Below are 18,229 nucleotides of genomic sequence, written 5' to 3'. Positions count from 1 at the left end.
CTTACATTAATTATACAGTAAGTACATTGGATATACTGTAATAGGCCTAATGATTACCTTTATTTCATGTGTGCTTCCAAGAATTACACTGAAAATTCATATATGTATAGGTATGAAGAAATTAAATGAGATTAAAAGTGTTACTTAATGCTTTGTATTTTTTGCGAAACTGTTTAAAGAAGTAAGCTGCATATTCTTTTTGCTTCTGTTGATTCAGAGTGCAGTGGGGCAAGAGACAGGAGATAAGTGGATGAACTGGATTTTCTGAAGTTCAAAAAAACATAGGTTTTGTCCTGGTGTGTATACTGGGAATATCATGTTAGCACCCAACCACAAAGGGGACCTAAAGAGTATTTCATTATTATCTTTGATAGACTTCATATTTAGCAACCTTTATTCAGTATGATACTAACAATCATTTACTGCTTCATACAGGTTTCTCTGAGTACCACAGAGGCAGCTCTCGCACTAAATAGATATATTTGCTCAGCTGTGTTTCCATTACTCAAAAGATGTGCTCCCCTCTTTTCCGGAACAGAGCATCACGCCTCTCTTGTTGACTCCATGCTTCACACAATATATAGGTTATCGAAGGGACGTTCCCTTACAAAAGCACAAAGGGATACTATTGAAGAATGCCTGCTTGCTATTTGCCAGTAAGTATAATAACTGTGTACAAATTTATTTCTTTTGTGCAGTGTATGTATTATAATAATTTCTTTCTTTGTGTATTATGTGGAACTAAGATTATTTTCTTCTTACATGAAATAAATGACCAGAGTGTATGACAGGATTTTTTTTTCCAAGAGAAAATAGATTTGATTTTTCCATTATAGGTACTGCATTATACAAGCTGTCATGTTGGTATGAGCTTTATGCTGATACATGATAATTTCTGATTATTTGTAAAAACAAAACCCCAGTAATTACCAAAAATATTCTGACAAGTCTGACAGTGAGTGTATGTTGGGGCTTTGAGGGATCGACACGTTTGTATTTCTGATTGTGGTTTGAAGAACCTTGGCTGTAGGGTTTTTTCTTAAAAAAAAAAAAAAAGAAGAAAAACTACCTACCAGTCTTCAAATCCTAAAACTGATCCTAAAACTGAACTGAGCCCTGATGTTATATCAAGAATTGAAATGTAAGTTTGCCAACTGACTCACAATTCTTGATCTTTGTCATAAACTGTAGTGCTACTTGTCTGTGCAGTGGGCTGTGAAATTAGTAATGCAGTATGCATTTTTAGTTTGTGCATAGCGCTGGACCCCTGCCAAAAAGAGGATACAGTCGAAGTGGAAAAGATTCAGAAAACCTAACAAGAGAGGGGTCAACATAAAAAATTATTACACTCCTTTGGAACAGCTTAGTAGACCGGGAATCTGCAGCCTGAAAAAGTGATACTGAGGGGTAGATATGAAAGAAACATTATTACATTGATTTTGAGTCTATAGATCACTAAAATTAAATAGCTAGAAAATAAATGATGGGTGATTTATTCAGTCTTCCAGTTGAGATTTATTTCTTATAAGAAAAATCATGATGTATTTCCCAGATCAGTTTCAGTTAGGAGTGTTTTGTTGCTTTTTAGTGTCATATCAGAAACCATTCTGTTAGGGTAATGTTCTGTTGCTTTTGCTTAGATTATCCCCTCTGTGTATTCTGAAAAAAAATCCAGCACCCTTCCCTCTGCTGTCATATGGCACAATCGTACCCATTGTCTGTTCACTGAAGAGAGTCCAGAAGTAGCACAGCGCATCTTTCTCTGCTATATTCTTCTATATGTAGATGAGGCAGAGTGAGATTCCTTAAGCTCCTACCGCTGGTTTTCAAAATACTTTTAATGAGTGATTTGAATTCCAATATGCAAATTTATTTCAATTTTTATTTCATTTTCACTGGACTGTATGAATTTTACTAAGAAGTCCGTTTTCTTAAATTACAGCCACTTACGGCCCTCTATGTTACAGCAGCTGTTGAGAAGGCTGGTTTTTGACGTGCCTCTACTCAATGAATACTGTAAAATGCCTCTCAAGGTAAATGCTTTACTTTCTGTACATGCATTCGGCACAAAACTTACTTCACAATCTTCTGTCGTCGTCATGTTTTCAAAATCATAATGAGGCAGGGTGAAGCAATGTGAAATGACTTCTGAACTGAAAATAATGTTATTGTTTTATAAAGTCTTTCAAAATTAGTATAAAGATTAAAGTTTTTATGAAATTTTGCCTCATGCAAACAGCATATAGTAAATTGATTATGCAGTTTTGTTCAGTGAAATGTTGACTTTTTCACTGCTTCAGCAAAAGAGTATTTGAAGGTATCATATTAAATGTTAGAGTTATCTTGATATTTCTTCTTCTGCTGTATGAACTATAATAACTTGGTAGGATGCATAGTCCAGGAATAAATTTTGAGTGAAGTCTACAGAGAATAGCATACAGGGAACAGAACTCGCCTTTTATTTTTGAGCAATCTTTAACTGATGTCTTACCCACATTCTTGTTCTGTAAATAGAGAATTACAATTGTGAGATGATAAATAATTTCTATTTAGAATTTTTCTGTCAGATTTGCCTCATGTTCCTGCTGGGATAGAAGGGCCTGATCTTAGGTCTACGGGTCTTTATATAGCAGAATTGAAATTCTGTTATACTCTAAAGCAGAGCTGCCAGATTCACAGACATGTTCTGGAGCATCAGTAATTTTGGAGCAAAAGTGTGGCAAAAAGGGAATGTTTAATTTGGTTTTTTAATTATTATATTCCCTTCCTAACAAATTTGCAGGAAAAATTAAAATGTCAAGATCCTAGTCTGATGCTAAAAGAAATATCAGAATTTCCCATGAGATGGGAATTTTTAGTTCTAAAGAAGAAATCAGTAGAGATTTGAAATCGTGTGGAAAGTGCACCAATAATCACAAGCACTAGCTCTTAAACTGGTATGTTACAGATTGTCTGTACAATAGTTCCTTCCACGGGTTTTTCTAGAGATGAGCAGGCATGGCTAAAAGGGTGTACTGCAGCTGTCTTTTGCAATGTTTTGAGTAATACTGAGGCCATCAACTACAAATGACAAAAGTAAAATCAGTTTGAATTTGTAAAATTTTTTACGAGTATCTGTCACATCCTGTTTTATACCCATTTATTGCCTCTGTTTTTATCCTGTAAGCTAATCTGTACTCAAATGGTGACTGTCCTGAAATTCTGTAATTTTGCTACTCACTGTCATCACTGAGAACCCCGCAGCAGCAGTTGGGGATAATACAGGCTTTGTACTTTCACAGCATGAACACTACTGCCCTCCCAGAAAGAAAAAGAAAAAAACCACCATTTTTATGAGCCATTATAAATGAAGAGACAGAAATAAATAATAATACTCGTATAACTGTTTAAACAGATACTGGCAGTTCAGACTTCACTAACCAGTATATTATTTTGTTAAATACCAGTGTTTTATATGCATTTTTATTTTCTTGAAAATATAGCTTCTGACAAATCACTATGAGCAGTGCTGGAAATATTATTGTCTGCCTTCAGGAATGGGAAGCTATGGAATTGCAGTGGAAGAAGAATTACATTTAACTGAAAAACTTTTCTGGGGAATATTTGATTCCTTGTCTCATAAGGTAATGACTGTAATTCACATGACAGTATGGGATGACTATAAAAGCATTACAATGATAATATGCCGTGCCAAGTGCAGAAAGTTCCCCTTTTGACTTTTTTTTCACCTAGTATGGGAGATATAGGCCATTTCAAGGCCAGGTTGGATGGGGCTCTGAGTAGCCTGGTCTAGTGGAAGATGTCCCTGCTCATGGCAGGGGGATTGGAACTAGATGATCTTTAAGGTCTCTTCCAACCCTTACCATTCTATGATTCTGTGATATGGCAATGAATGCTTTTAATGAAGTAACTTTCTAATGAAAAACTGAGTACTGAATCTTTAAAGATTCTCTCCAAGCTAATAAAATTGGTAAGTCTTTGTCCTGATATACCCGTATAGCCTTACACTAGTAATGAGGCGGATTGCTTGCTGCATTAACAAGTCGGTGTTGTCTGTCCTCCTATCTTAGGTTTACTAAACTTTTAAAAATTCTTTTTACTGACATAAATTAATTTTACGAAATGTATATATAAGCTTGTCAAATTGTTGGTGCATGCACAGTAAATTTACGTTGTTTTCAAACATACACTTGTATTTTGTTAGTTTTCTGGTTATTGCCCAGCTTAAGAAATATGATGCAACATTCTTAGAAATAGACATTTTTCCATTTTCCTGTTCCAGAGTGTGATCTTGAGATTTTTTCACTTACTTGTTTTTTCTCCAAGTAACAAAAAGTTGCTATTCTGATAGGAGAAATTCCTTACTGAGTAAATACTTTTTGTACTTGATTGGGCTCAAAAATCAGGTTCTCGCTATGGGACAATAACAGATTTGTTCATTGCATCTCATTGAATTTATGTTCCAGATCTAATCAACAGATTTAGATGGTTGCTTCTCTAGGCATTCTCATTTATAGCATAGAAAGGAACATGGTCTCTGTGTTATTCTGAAATGGCTTTTTAAGCCTTATTTGTATTTGATTTTAGTGACATTTACCTCTCTTTAGTCATTCTGCTTTCTGTGATATAAATATACAGTTTTATCAGCAAGTATTTTCAATGGACCTTAAAATTGTTCTTCAGCATTTTCTTGATACAAAGTGGTCATTCAGATTTGTGGAAGCATAGAGTCTTTCTATTTCTAATAATGAAGCAAGAGCAATATTTTTGAAGTGTAAAATTCTTTTCCTGTAAGTGCTTGACTGGTGCCTGTGTTGTGATATCAAAAAGGTACATGTGCTGTCTGAGTAAAACTTTATTAAGTAATTATAATAACATCAGACTCTTGCACTGTAGTGTTCATCAGTAGATTTAAAGCCTTTTAAAGCTATATTATCATGCACATTTTACAGACGGGGAATCTGAAAGATAGAGTCCTAAGCATACTAAGAATGTTGTTTGAAAGCTGGAAGGAGAACCTTGGCCTACAGTGATCTACTGCTACTTCCTCTAGCAAAGGTTTTTTATAATCTAGTGTGTAACAATTGACCTTGAATATTTTTCGTGGCAAGTTGTTAAGGATAGATTTTTCAAATGTAGATCCACCTTGTGTTTTTATATGTCAAGTACTTCTATGTTCTTTCCAGAGATAAAATGACTAGAAGAGCAAATGTGCTAGTCCACCTCTTAACAGGACAATTTTGAAAAATAGTGAACTGACAAGGGCAAATGCAGGGTCCTGCACCTGGGGAGGAACAACCCTATGCATCAGTACAGGCTTGGGGCTGACCTGCTGGAGAGCAGCTCTGCAGAGAGGGACCTGGGTGTCCTAGTGGACGACAGGTTGACCATGAGCCAGCAGTGTGCCCTGGTTGCCAAGAAAGCTAATGGGATCCTGGGATGCATTAGGAGGAGTGTGACCAGCAGGTCGAGGGAGGTTCTCCTTCCCCCCTACACTGCCCTAGTGAGGCCCCATCTGGAGTACTCTGTCCAGTTCTGGGCTCCCCAGTTCAAGAAAGATGAAGAGCTACTGGAGAGAGTCCAGCGGAGGGCTACAAGGATGGTGAGGGGACTGGAGCATCTCCCCTACAAGGAGAGGCTGAGGGAGCTGGGCTTGTTCAGCCTGAAGAAGAGAAGGCTGCGAGGGGACCTAATAAATGCTTATAAATATCTGAAGGGTGGGTGTCAGGAAGATGGGGCCAAACTCTTTTCAGTGGTGCCCAGTGACAGGACAAGGGGCAATGGGCACAAACTGAGGCACAGGAAGTTCCGTCTGAACATGAGGAAGAACTTCTTCCCTCTGAGGGTGACGGAGCACTGGAACAGGCTGCCCAGGGAGGTTGTGGAGTCTCCTTCTCTGGAGATATTCAAGACCCGCCTGGACAAGTTCTTGTGCAGCCTCCTGTAGGTGACCCTGCTTCGGCAGGAGGGTTGGACTAGATGGCCCACAGACGTCCCTTCCAACCCCTACTATTCTGTGATTCTGTGATTCTGTGCTACAGTGAAAACCAATTTCCTTTAACCAGCATGTTTTAAACTGAAGTAGGTTAGGGGAAAAGAGGAAGAAATGACAATGCCTTTTGCAGTTGAGGTAGCAATTAGTCATTTTAGAACTAAGACACTATTTTATAGATGACCATACCTCTATGACTAGGCAAACAACCCTTGACACTTCCCATGTAGACCTTAGTGGCCAAAAGAAAGCTTAAGAGTCGTAGTTGTATTGTGTATACTTACACAAGTGTCAGCATACTCGTATGTTAATTTGAGTAGTCTTAAAAAGGTACCAAGTTGATATCAAGAAAAACAGATGTCATGCAGTAATAATTTTGCTCTGTGCTTTGTTTTTAAATGTGCTTCACTGTTTGTTTGTGTCTTCTAATATTTGTACATATGGCTGCTTGGTTTTCACTAACATTTTGCATGTTTTTCTATTGGACTGTCCAACCAGTTCCTATCTCTCCTGCAGAAGTATGATCCAGAGCTCTTTCGAATGGCTTTGCCTTGTCTAAGTGCTATAGCTGGTGCCTTGCCACCTGATTATTTAGATACACGAATTAGGTCAACTTTGGAAAAGCAGACTTCACTGGATCCAGAAGGAAATTTTGATCCGAAACCTGTCAGCACAGCAAAGTGAGTCGCATAAATCACAGTGATTTCCTTTTCTAAATATTTTTATGCTATTTCTTATTAACAATTTTTTCTCCTGTGTAGGGAGAGTTGGCTGGTGATGGACTTTTTAATGATTTTAGTACCTTTGAGAAGTAGTGTAGGGATTTTTGCTTCCTCCTGCCAAATACTTCACTGCAACATATCCTGTTTACCAGTTGTAAGACTTGTTCTTCTCAGCACTGTACAGATGTTAAGTATTTCCACATTACATCTGCAGAATTCACAGTAAATGCTATACTGATTCTGTACCCTATTACCTAATAGTTCAAATGTTTGGGATATATACACACCTGTTTGGTACTGTCGTTATTTAGAGTGTGTATATGACAAATGATAGAAGGTCATCAAAACCTGGTAAGTGATTTAATTGGCCTATTGCCAAATTTTTATAAAAATCTTCACTTGGTTTTGAGAATTGATTTGTAGCAACCTGATATGGCAAAATAAGCAGATCGTGTGTCATGATTTAATAGAGATCTGGCCTTCCTAGTACTCTTGTGCTTTTAAAATACAGGTTTCTAACACTGTTATATTCAAGAACTGGGGATCACTAGTTGATTCTTGCTATTAAAGTCTTACCCCTCCATCATTATGCAATGTGAAACAGCCATACTATTAATATCCTATATTAAGAATTACCAAGAAAAATACCTGTAGGTTATGGTGAAGCAGGTTTTTTTTTTTCTTGTAATTTCAGTTGCTAACAAGTGCAACTGTTATGTATTTGAAGATTCCCTGTAAAAGCCATTCTAGCTCTGCATTGTTTTGTGACATTTCTTCTAAAGAAAACGGAATTGCAGAGCCAAATGCCTTGCCTTCATCTAGAGGTGAAGCACTTTGGTTAGTGCTATATTGTACCGACATTTTTTTCATAAATCAGACTGCAGTAACTTATGATTGAATGACCATACTCCCCTTTGTTTACAGCCTTGTACTTCCTGAAAAGTTGGAGTATATTGTCAGCAGGTATGCTGAACATTCGCATGACAAATGGGCCTTTGATAAGGTAGGAACTATTTCAAGACTGGCAACTGTCAGAAAAGGACTAGTAATAATACCTGGGGTGAAACTGAAAGAAAAACTGGACAGTTTAACTGATAGGCCCTTGTTCAGAATGCATTAATGCCTGCATATTTTTTTAGGGGTGTGTGGAAGAAATAGGTTAGGGGAAAAGAGGAACAAATGACAATGGCTGAGGAGAATTCATTGAGATTTGTCACTTTTTCAAAGTGCCCATAATATATTAGGACAAAGATTTGAGGGAAATGAAAAGGGGGCACTTGGTTTGGTTTGGTTTCTCTTTTTTTTTGAGTAAGAATATACAGAACTTCATTTCATTTTGCCCAGTACTGATAGTTTTTGACTGGGAGTCAGAGACTGAATTTTACTGCAGCAGCTCTATGATCTAAGAGAATACCTGGGAAGTCTAATGTCCTTTTGTTTATTTTAGAAAATGTAGTTATAGCTTATTTTCTTTTTAGCTTAAAGAAGATTGTTATATATTGATTTCACCTATAATTTTCCAAGTGCTCTGTCACTGTGTTGTGTTTTTGTTTCATTACTTCAAAATAGCTATAAGACAATATATACTAAATGATTTTAAATATCTTTTTAATGTTACAGTGAAACATTTAATAAAGGCCTTTTTAGTGTTACATTTTGCAAATAGATTTTGGTGTTAATAAATATAACTTTTGGAGTTAAATCTGAGCAAAATGAAGTTTAATGGAGTTGTGGTTTTTGATAACTATGTTGGAGGTGTTTGAATATGAGTAACCTGCGCAACCAACGTATGAATTTTAAACCTCTTTCATTCAAGGAAAAAAATAGAGAAGGGGTTAAGTAATTTGTTATAACAATAACAAATTAATAGCAATTTTATAGAACAGTTATATAGAAATAACAATTGTTGTGTGAGGCTTGATCTGTTAATGTTATATTTTCTTCTCTATGTTGCTGACTTTAGCCTCCCAGACAATAGAGACATTTTTTCTACCTTAGCCAATACCGTCTTAATGCATGAATCCATTTGAAAGGGGCCAATGTATATTAGGCTCAGAACTGGTTGCACAAGACCTACTACTCATAGATGTCATCTAATCTGTAAGGGATGTATTTTGTTCCAGTGTATCCACAGATGGATGCATGCTTTTTTAACAGATATTTCTGTGGCACTGAGTAGCATTCCTTTTTGGTGCCTCAGGCTGGGCACCAAAAAGGGTCGTCATCGTTTAACCCAGCAGCCAGCAACTAAGCACTAGATAGCCACTTGCTCACCCCTCCCCTCCCACCGCAGCGGAACGGGGAGGAGAAATGGACAAAAAGAGGAAACTCGTAGATTAGCACTTCAATGTGACAAACTAAATTGGCCAATGTGCTATTACTCATCTATATTGTTCTCATCTTATTTCAGTATATTTATTTTTTTCAGACTAATAGTGGATGGAAATATGGTGTTTCACTGGATGAAAACATGAAGACTCACCCATTAATAAGACCTTTCAAAACTTTAACTGAAAAGGTAGTAGAAGAAATTTCAGCTGCATTAATACAAAGTAGATTGATTTGTGTACTTTTTAAAATCCATTTCAAACATGCTATAAAAGGAAGAGAGATAAAAGAATTCTTACAGTTAAGAACAGCAACATCTATATGCTACAGTGTTTGTTTAGTTAATCTTACACAGAGTCTTGTATAATTTGCTTCCATTAGGCAATCTTCATGGGTCTGTGCCAATTTGAATACAAAGTATCAATAGCACAGGGTTTTCATGCCTTCATGGGAGAGGAATGACTGGCAGCAACTCCTGGGTTTTAGGTGAAACTGTAATTGAACATATCTGAAGGCAATTTTGTCTTCAAGAAAGATGGTAGAAAAATTTAAAGAAAGTGTAGGAGATGCTTCAGTTGAAAATGGGGAAAAACATTTAAACTATTTTGAATGCATTTTTATTTGAATTTCTTGACTAGGCATGAGTATCTTATAGTTGTCAGAACAGTGAACTGAATTTGAATTCTGTTACATATTTTTACAATGATTCATTGGGTGACTCAAATGAGTCAATTACATTTGTCCCTCTTTACCACACTTTTCCTGTTCAGGAAATGGAGATGACAAAAATCAATAGGGATTCAAAAGGTTTAGTTTCCCAAGGTTTGTAAATTGCTTTGAAATCTTCAGAGAGGAGCTGAAAAATTGTTGGTTGAGTTGTTATTATAGCAGTTAAAAGACAGTTGTCTGAATTGTCTCAGATTAGAACTTTTGAACATAAAGATCGGGTCTTTCCATAAAAACTGTCATGTTAAGTAACTGTCATAAAAATTCTTGTTTATGGTAAGAACGGAAATACTTTCATTTGATTGATTTGAGAAGTCTTAATATGACATACTCAGAATTTTCTTTACCGTAACTTTTCAGATTTTCTATGACACCTTTACTTGTCAAAGGAGTGTTGGAATACAGGCTGTTTCCCATTTGTTTTATTGATGGCTGTATTTATATGACAAGGTGTATAGATCAGTAATGTTCTGTATCCGTGAACAGATATAAATATAGGAAGACTAAAAGAAGGCCTCGTATGCTGATGTGTTCAAATGTACATACTTGCCTAATTAACGTCATAGCACTTGTAGTGCCGTCAGTTTTTTATTATTTTGGGCTGGAGGAACCAATGAATAAGTTTCCAGATACAAACTACATTATCGCTCCAGAGCTCACTTGAGTGCTGTTAGTCTGTAATACCTATCCCAGCTATCCCAGCCACAAATGCCACTAGGAATAAACCAAAGAAAATTGCAAGTATTTTACAGCTTCTTTCTCATGTAGAAAGAATTATATCATGTCTTCAGATATAATATAGAAATTTTGTTTACTTTTGTGGCATATGATAGTCTATACAGAAGGACAGAATATTTTTATTGAGTTTTTGCTACTTGCTAAATACAGAGAAATTTTACATTATTTTCTTCAAAGGAAAAGGAAATTTATCGTTGGCCTGCCAGAGAATCACTGAAAACCATGTTGGCCATGGGGTGGAGCCTAGAAAGAACCAAGGAAGGAGGAGAAGCAACAATACATCAGCGTGAAAATGAAAAGCTCCGCAGCATATCTCAGTCTAGTCAGGTAAGGAGGAATTGCTTAAATTTGGAAAGTAAAAGGCTTGTTTGTTACTTTACTAAGAAATTATACAAAATTATGTTAATTTTATATTCTTTTTAATGAAATTTTTAATGTGAGAGTTCTGAGATTGGAAGTCATGTCACTATAATAAAAACTGTGCAGGAACACTAAAGAGGAGATTGCAAAAAGACAACAATTTTTTTAGACAATAAGGCTATCAGAGACCATATCTATTCATTTTCTCAGAAGACCTCAAGAGAGTTTTCATATAGTCATTCAAACAATACATTGAAGAGTATTTAAAGCCTTTTATTTTATAACAGGTGAATCCAGTAATTTTATTTTTTTGGTCAAACAGAAGAGATTGAAATGGGCTTTTGTCAAGATTATAATTATGACTGACAAAAAAGATTGCATATTTAATAATTTTTGTTAAATCTGCAGGAAAAATTTGCAGGTAATTATATAGTATCTAACATTTTGATATGATATAGACTATTTTTTTCATTTGTACTTTTTTGTAATAGCATTTTGAGACTGCTACTCAAAACGTCTGTGTCTTGGAGGGGGGAAAGCTGTTTAAAACTATAACAAGTGTTGGGGAATTCTTATTGTAGCTCTTGGGGTGAAACACACACACATTTGTGCTTAATACAGTGAGATTTAATGAGCAATACATTGGGCAGGGTCCTACCTCCATAAGCAGTTCTGCAAGCAGTATGCAAAGATGTGTCACAAGCTGACTCCTTATATACACTTGCACCAGCACTGATCCTGTGAGCATCAGGCACCTTAAGCCTGTGTTGGGTTCATTCCCCAGCACCAGTTTTGCTTACCAAAAGCGGCCCCTGAGTGCTCTGTTACAAGACAATGCTTCAGCAAACCTCATGCCCTTACAGGGAGTCCTTCTGTCTCTGGCATCTCTGCTTCCAGCTGCTTGAACCTGTTCTGCAGTTGGGCCTTCTTGCCCAAGAAGATGCAAGATAAAGATGTGATTGATTAGAGGATTTCAGCACATGTTTAACTTCAGTACATGATTCAAATCACTGATTTATATGTGACTGTTCACATTTAACATATGCCTAACAGGTTTGTTGCACTGGAGCTTTCACACTTTAGACATTTAAACACTGCATAAATATATAATGCTCCTCCTTTTTCTTAGTCTATAAATTACATGAGACAATAACCCATTTTAACTTTTTGTTGTTATGTCTTGTCTTTAGTATATGGTTCATTCAGGCGGTTGCCACACTGTTCTGTCACATTTTGAAGGCACATCATGTATGCCTCGTGACTACTCTCCTGTCTCAGGCTGAAAAGCATAGTTCTTAGCAGCTTGCCATCTGCTGTGAATAGGCAGATCTAAGTATCTGCAGCAATCTTCTTACTTCCACGTCAGCAGATGTACCCTGTTAGTCATCCTGTGTGTCTTCAACACATTGCAAAACAAAAGGTGAACACAGTTTCTACAAGAAAGTTTAAAAATGTGGTGTTACTCTAATCAGATCAACAACATAGATGTTGTAGTTGAATATCTGATTCTTTTATCTGAAATATTTTTATCTGAAAATAATTCTCCTTTTTTCCCACAGGGAAATGGGTATAGTCCAGCACCACTTGATCTTTCTAATGTGGTGCTTTCTAGGGAGATTCAGGTTTGTATTTGTGTTTTACATGTGTCGTGCTGAAAACAATGAATAGATTTGGGGGTTTTATTAATAATGAGTTGAATATTGTCAGGTTTTATGAGTATATTTCTGACTTTGGTTGTGATATGCTGTTGTACAAAGGTGCATGTCATACTATTTACATATTTCAAGAAGACATTTCTGTGGTTTATCCTATTGGTTCTTCCCGAGTTCCTAGAAAATGTTATCATGAAACTAGGGAAGGGGCTGTAAACAGCATGCGATACATGTTTATCCTGTGCCTGTGCTGACTTCAAAGAACAGCTGAATGTAGAAATGACACTTAACTGTGATGTTTCTTTACCACAGAAGTGTCGACTTTACTCAAGACTAAAATTGTGTAGAATTACAGAATTTTTAGTTGTCATCTTTTAATTTTGCATCTTGTTTCTTCTGATGATAATGTAGGGAATGGTTGAAGTAATGGCAGAAAACTATCATAATATATGGGCCAAAAAGAAGAAAATAGAGTTGGAAAGCAAAGGTAAGCCAGAATCCTGTGAACCACACAAAAAAGACAAGGAAAATGAGGGAGAAGAAACAGTGTGAAAGAACACTGTAAGACAATAAAACTGAATAGTTCATTTTTGTACTTGAAGCAAAATAAATCTTACAGTAGAAAAACTTACAATTCTTTCAACTTACTAAAGGTGGAGGTAGTCATCCTTTACTGGTACCTTATGACACATTGACAGCCAAGGAGAAGTCACGGGACCGTGAAAAGGCACAAGACCTGTTTAAATTCCTTCAAGTCAATGGTATAATCATATCTCGGTAAGTTGCATGGTTTTTTGAGATACTTGCTTGCATTCAGTGAACAAACCATGGTGATTGTCCCTATCACTCTGCAGTCTGTCAGTTATTAACACAATTACTGTTTGGCATATCTTCTGTAAATCAGAGTCCTTGTTATTTTTATGTTCAGAAAGACCCTTCTGCAGTAGGGTAGACAGGTAACATTTTAGTAAGTGTGTGATCATAGTAAATACAAAATGCAACAGTAGTGAAGTTAAACAAGCAGATGGTTCAAAACTTCTAAATTAGCAGCCAGCATAGAATCATAGGATCATAGGTTGGAAAAGACTGCCAAGATAGTCAAGTCCAACCATCCACCCAACACCACCATTCCTACTAAACCATATCCTGAAGTGGCACATCTACACATTTCTTAAACACCTCCAGGGATGGTGACTTCACCACCTCCCAGGGCAGCCTATTCCAATGTCTGACCACTCTTTCAGTAAAGAAATTTTTCCTAATATCTAATCTAAACCTCCCCTAAAGGTAAGGATCACAGGAAAATAAATCTGAGGTCTAATACTGAAACACATCTGTGTAAAAGTGCTTTTTAACCCAATTTTTAAGAAAAACGTTGGTTTGAGTTCTGTGAAGCAGAACTGGCTGAAGGGCAGAACTCAGAGAGTTGTCATCAGCGGCGCTGAGTCTAGTTGCAGGCCTGTAACTAGTGGTGTCCCCCAGGGGTCAGTACTCGGCCCAGTCTTGTTCAACTTCTTCATCAGTGACCTAGATGAAGAGTTAGAGTGCACCCTCAGCAAGTTTGCTGATGATACAAAACTGGGAGGTGTGGTTGATGCACCGGCAGGCTGTGCTGCCATTCAGCAAGACCTGAACAGGCTGGACAGTTGGGCAGAGAGGAACCTGATGAGGTTCAACAAGGGCAAGTGCAGGGTCCTGCACCTGGGGAGGAACAATCCCATGCACCAGTACAGGCTTGGGGCCGACCTGCTGGAGAGCAGCTCTGCAGAGAGGGACCTGGGTGTCCTGGTGGACAACAAGTTGACCATGAGCCAGCAGTGTGCCCTGGTTGCCAAGAAGGCCAATGGTATCCTGGGGTGCATTAGGAGGAGTGTGGCCAGCAGGTTGAGGGAGGTTCTCCTCCCTCACTACTCTGCCCTAGTGAGGCCCCATCTGGAGTACTGTGTCCAGTTCTGGGCTCCCCACTTCAAGAAAGATGAGGAGCTACTGGAGAGAGTCCAGCAGAGGGCTATGAGGATGGTGAGGGGACTGGAGCATCTGTCCTGTGAGGAGAGGCTGAGGGAGCTGGGCTTGTTCAGCCTGAAGAAGAGAAGGCTGCGAGGGGACCGAATAAATGCTTATAAATGTCTTAAGGGTGGGTGTCAGGAGGATGGGGCCAGACTCTTTTCAGTGGTGCCCAGCAACAGGACAAGGGGCAATGGGCACAAACTGAAGCACAGGAAGTTCCGTCTGAACATGAGGAAGAACTTCTTCCCTCTGAGGGTGACGGAGCACTGGAACAGGCTGCCCAGGGAGGTTGTGGAGTCTCCTTCTCTGGAGATATTCAAGACCCGCCTGGACAAGGTCCTCTGCAGCCTGCTGTAGTTGACCCTGCTTTGGCAGGAGGGCTGGACTTGATGACCCACAGAGGTCCCTTCCAACCCCTACCATTCTGTGATTCTGTAATACAAAGTGGCTGTTTCGTGGGCGTTTCATCCTTCTGCTCATGTAGAAGCGCAGACTTCATTAGTTGTACTCTAACTTGAAGTGCTGTGTCTGGAAATAACCTGGCCTGTGGGGACTTAGTTCTTTTAATTTCATTGACAGGCTTATTATACCGTGTTTTTGGCTTTATATGATGGAATTGTGAGTTACCACACTATAACTGTCATCTTTTATTGTATGTGAAACACCTGAGCACATAGGAAACTGCAATTTTGCTGGCATTAAGCGTTTTTGTAAACTAAACTATTCATGAACAAATTTTTCTGTACATGCACAAAGTAGGACCTTGTTTTCATTTATTTCTGCTTTTCAAGTCTGTGTCTCTAGTGAAAGTATGCACTCAGAAATTTATACAAGTTGATTATTAGGATCTGCAAAAAGTAACTTTGTTGGCTTCAGCAATTAAGAACATTTCTTAAGATATTGGAAGACAGCTCTAAATTTACATTTGTGCATTACTACAGAGAAAAATTCCCTCCTGCCACATATGTAGGCTTTCAGCCTGAAACCAAGTGTAGGTATGCCACCAAACATTTTTATATCCTCCGCAATTGCTTTAGAGTCGTTGAATAAGAAAAGCAGGTTTAGTTCCTGCAAATGAGTGGACCTTTGAAACACCAATGGAATTGCTCAAATTTAGTTTTACTATCTTTTTGCATCTGTTTGGGTTAGGAGGGCAATGTTTGCAGTGTTAACTAATGGGACAAATCAACTTGAAAAAGCCTGTTCAAACTCTTTATAGAGTATGGGCAAGGAGTTTGCAGTAAGTGTCTATATCAGGGTGAATCAAGACTATGCTCTTCTTAGTGTTTTATTCAGATGAATATGTGCATATTTTAAGTATATATAAAATCTTTTGAAGTTCTGATTGCAATTATCACGTTTTCAGAATGTCATTCTCAAAAACGGACTTATTCTTTATAATTGGAAATATAATATATAATATAATAGTATAATATAATAGTACAATATAAATAGTATAATATAAATTCTTTATAGTTGGAAACGTGTAGGTGGCACAGTGTGTGTACTTTACACATGCCATCTGCCTCTGTTTTGATTTTTGCTCCTCTTTCTTTGAGAACACTTTTGAAGCACTTACCGGTGTTTATGATATACAGATAAATCTCTCAGGCCTTACTCAAGTATATGTTAGAAAAAACATGGTATTTTGTTAAGCATGTTTAAACGTCTACAGGTTCTTTTGATGTCACCTTTGTTATTTAACGGCACTACCAATGTCTTTCAGTATTTAGGAAAGTGTATGTAATCTCTTAGCAACCATGACTTACTATAAATACAAAAAGAGAATATTTACAGTGGTCTCACTGATTCCTTGGATTCACCTCATAGGCGTTTTTCCACTGTTAGTTTGACCTTCCATTTATTCTCCTTAATTTACTCCTACACCAGTGCAAAGGAATCTCAGGACAAATGATCATTTCCTCCATGCACAACAGTGAGTCCTGCGTTCTTGTTCCTTTCTTTGCCCCAGTGCCACAAACTACCAGTTCCTTACTTCTTCCCTACTTCTGACACACTGTTCAACCCCTCTGTTGTTTCTGCATCTTCTTTAGCCAGGTCATTTTCTCTAATTGATAAAGGGAGAGTCTTTCTTTCTGCTACTATTTGAAGAGTCTGTACAGAAGCAAATGAAGTAGCCATTATGAGTGAACAGAGGTTTTCCTTAATATTGCTTAGTTGCTTCCTCACTTGGCAAGCCAATTAGATGTTCTGGGTGTAGGCCACCATCTGTCAACTCTTCTTAACGTTGGAATAAAAAGACTGTGAAGAAGTTGCAAACTAAACAAATGTGCAAGAACGCCTCAAGGAAATGAAGAAGAAGTAATGACTTGTAAAAACAAGTATATTTGAAAACAATAAATTAAAATTAATTTAAATTTAATTTAAATTAAAGTTATGTAACTTCAGAAAGAAAAAGAAAAAGAAAAAAATCCTTGTTCACGTCCCGGGTGATGAGACAGCATGCATCCTTAGTAATTTTGTGTAATGAACCCTTAGCAATAAATTTAAGAGTTCGGCTGCCTTTCAGAGGAACTGTCATGGGCTGGAGAAATGAGCAGACAGACCTCTTATGAGGCTGAACAAAGGTAAATGCAAAGTCCTTTACCTGGGGTCTAATAACCACAGGAATAGGGAAAATGATCCTGACAGCATCTATGCAGAAAAGCACTTCAAATTCTGCAGGTTGAATGCGAATCAGGGGTGCGTCCTTGTGGTGATGGAGGCTGACTGCATACTAGGCTGTATTAGTTAAGTGTAGTCTAGAGGCTGATGGGGGTGATTTTTTTCCCTTTCCATTTTATGATCATGCGACTGTATCAGGAGTATGTTGTCTAGATTTTGGGTCACCAGTGCTAAAGAAGATATTGACAAAAGAGTTAATCAAGTTGAGGTCCACCAAGATGCTTCAGAGATTGGCGTGCATGTCGTACCAGGAGAGGCTAGATTTTTTCAGTATTGAAACAGAAGGCTACAATAGGAATTTGCCACTGTCTTCAACTACTTAATGCATGGTTATAGAGATGATGAGGTCAAATACTATCTTGTCAAAAGTAACACATTGTTACAAGGGAAATTCCAGTTAGATATATGAATATATTTCACACTTATTTTTTCACAATGAAGGGTGTTCAAACATTATAGTACGCTCTCCAGAGTCATCATGAGATTGTCAGTCCTTGAAGATAGTACATTATTGGACAAGGTTCTGAGCAACCTGACCTAGCTTCTGATTTGGCTTTGCTTTGAGATGGAACTTGGATCAGGTGACTTTCAGAGATTCCTTCCAAACTTTCTGTGATCCTGAAGAATTTTAGCATTTCAGTGGGGCAGGTTTCATTTGTAGATAAAATAAAATCTGATATTTTAAATCTAGACACAGCCAACCACACGTGTTTTTATTCCTCTTTAATATCTTGCATTCACCAGTCATGATTTAGGTCATGAATTTGTCTCAAAGAATAAATAATGCATACCTCTTTAGAAAATATCACACACTGTTGAAATTTTTCAAAGACCTTGAATAGTATAATAGTTTGTTACTTGCGTTTAGGTTTTCGTTTAGTAGCTTAAGTAATTTTTCCTTCAGTCTTTCATAAAATTCAAGGAAAAAAATGAAGTTTAATAGTGAATAATGAAATAAAGTGTAGTGCTCAGACTGATTTTTGTAAAGCTGTAATTGCTGACTTCCTAGACACTTGACA

The 18,229-nt window shown here is 37.4% G+C and overlaps 1 protein-coding gene across 5 annotated transcripts in view; it reads left to right on the top strand.

Moving 5' to 3' along the window:
* RYR3 (ryanodine receptor 3) overlaps positions 1-18,229 on the top strand; it is a 246,915-nt gene that overhangs the window by 164,676 nt on the left and 64,010 nt on the right. For 3 of the 5 annotated variants that reach the window (XM_075426095.1, XM_075426093.1, XM_075426092.1), the window contains 10 exons: positions 436-656; positions 1,943-2,033; positions 3,483-3,623; positions 6,491-6,672; positions 7,639-7,717; positions 9,143-9,232; positions 10,684-10,833; positions 12,426-12,488; positions 12,930-13,005; positions 13,172-13,295. In XM_075426095.1, coding sequence (XP_075282210.1) covers positions 436-656; positions 1,943-2,033; positions 3,483-3,623; positions 6,491-6,672; positions 7,639-7,717; positions 9,143-9,232; positions 10,684-10,833; positions 12,426-12,488; positions 12,930-13,005; positions 13,172-13,295 — 1,217 coding nt within the window. The remainder of the gene's footprint in view (positions 1-435; positions 657-1,942; positions 2,034-3,482; positions 3,624-6,490; positions 6,673-7,638; positions 7,718-9,142; positions 9,233-10,683; positions 10,834-12,425; positions 12,489-12,929; positions 13,006-13,171; positions 13,296-18,229) is intronic. The other 2 variants (XM_075426096.1, XM_075426094.1) reach the window with 1 other exon arrangement.

The sequence above is a fragment of the Opisthocomus hoazin genome, chromosome 7 (assembly GCF_030867145.1).
Source record: "Opisthocomus hoazin isolate bOpiHoa1 chromosome 7, bOpiHoa1.hap1, whole genome shotgun sequence".
NCBI classification, from domain to species: domain Eukaryota; kingdom Metazoa; phylum Chordata; class Aves; order Opisthocomiformes; family Opisthocomidae; genus Opisthocomus; species Opisthocomus hoazin.
Note: the sequence above shows the minus strand (reverse complement) of the source record. Positions and strands in the feature narration are given on the sequence as shown.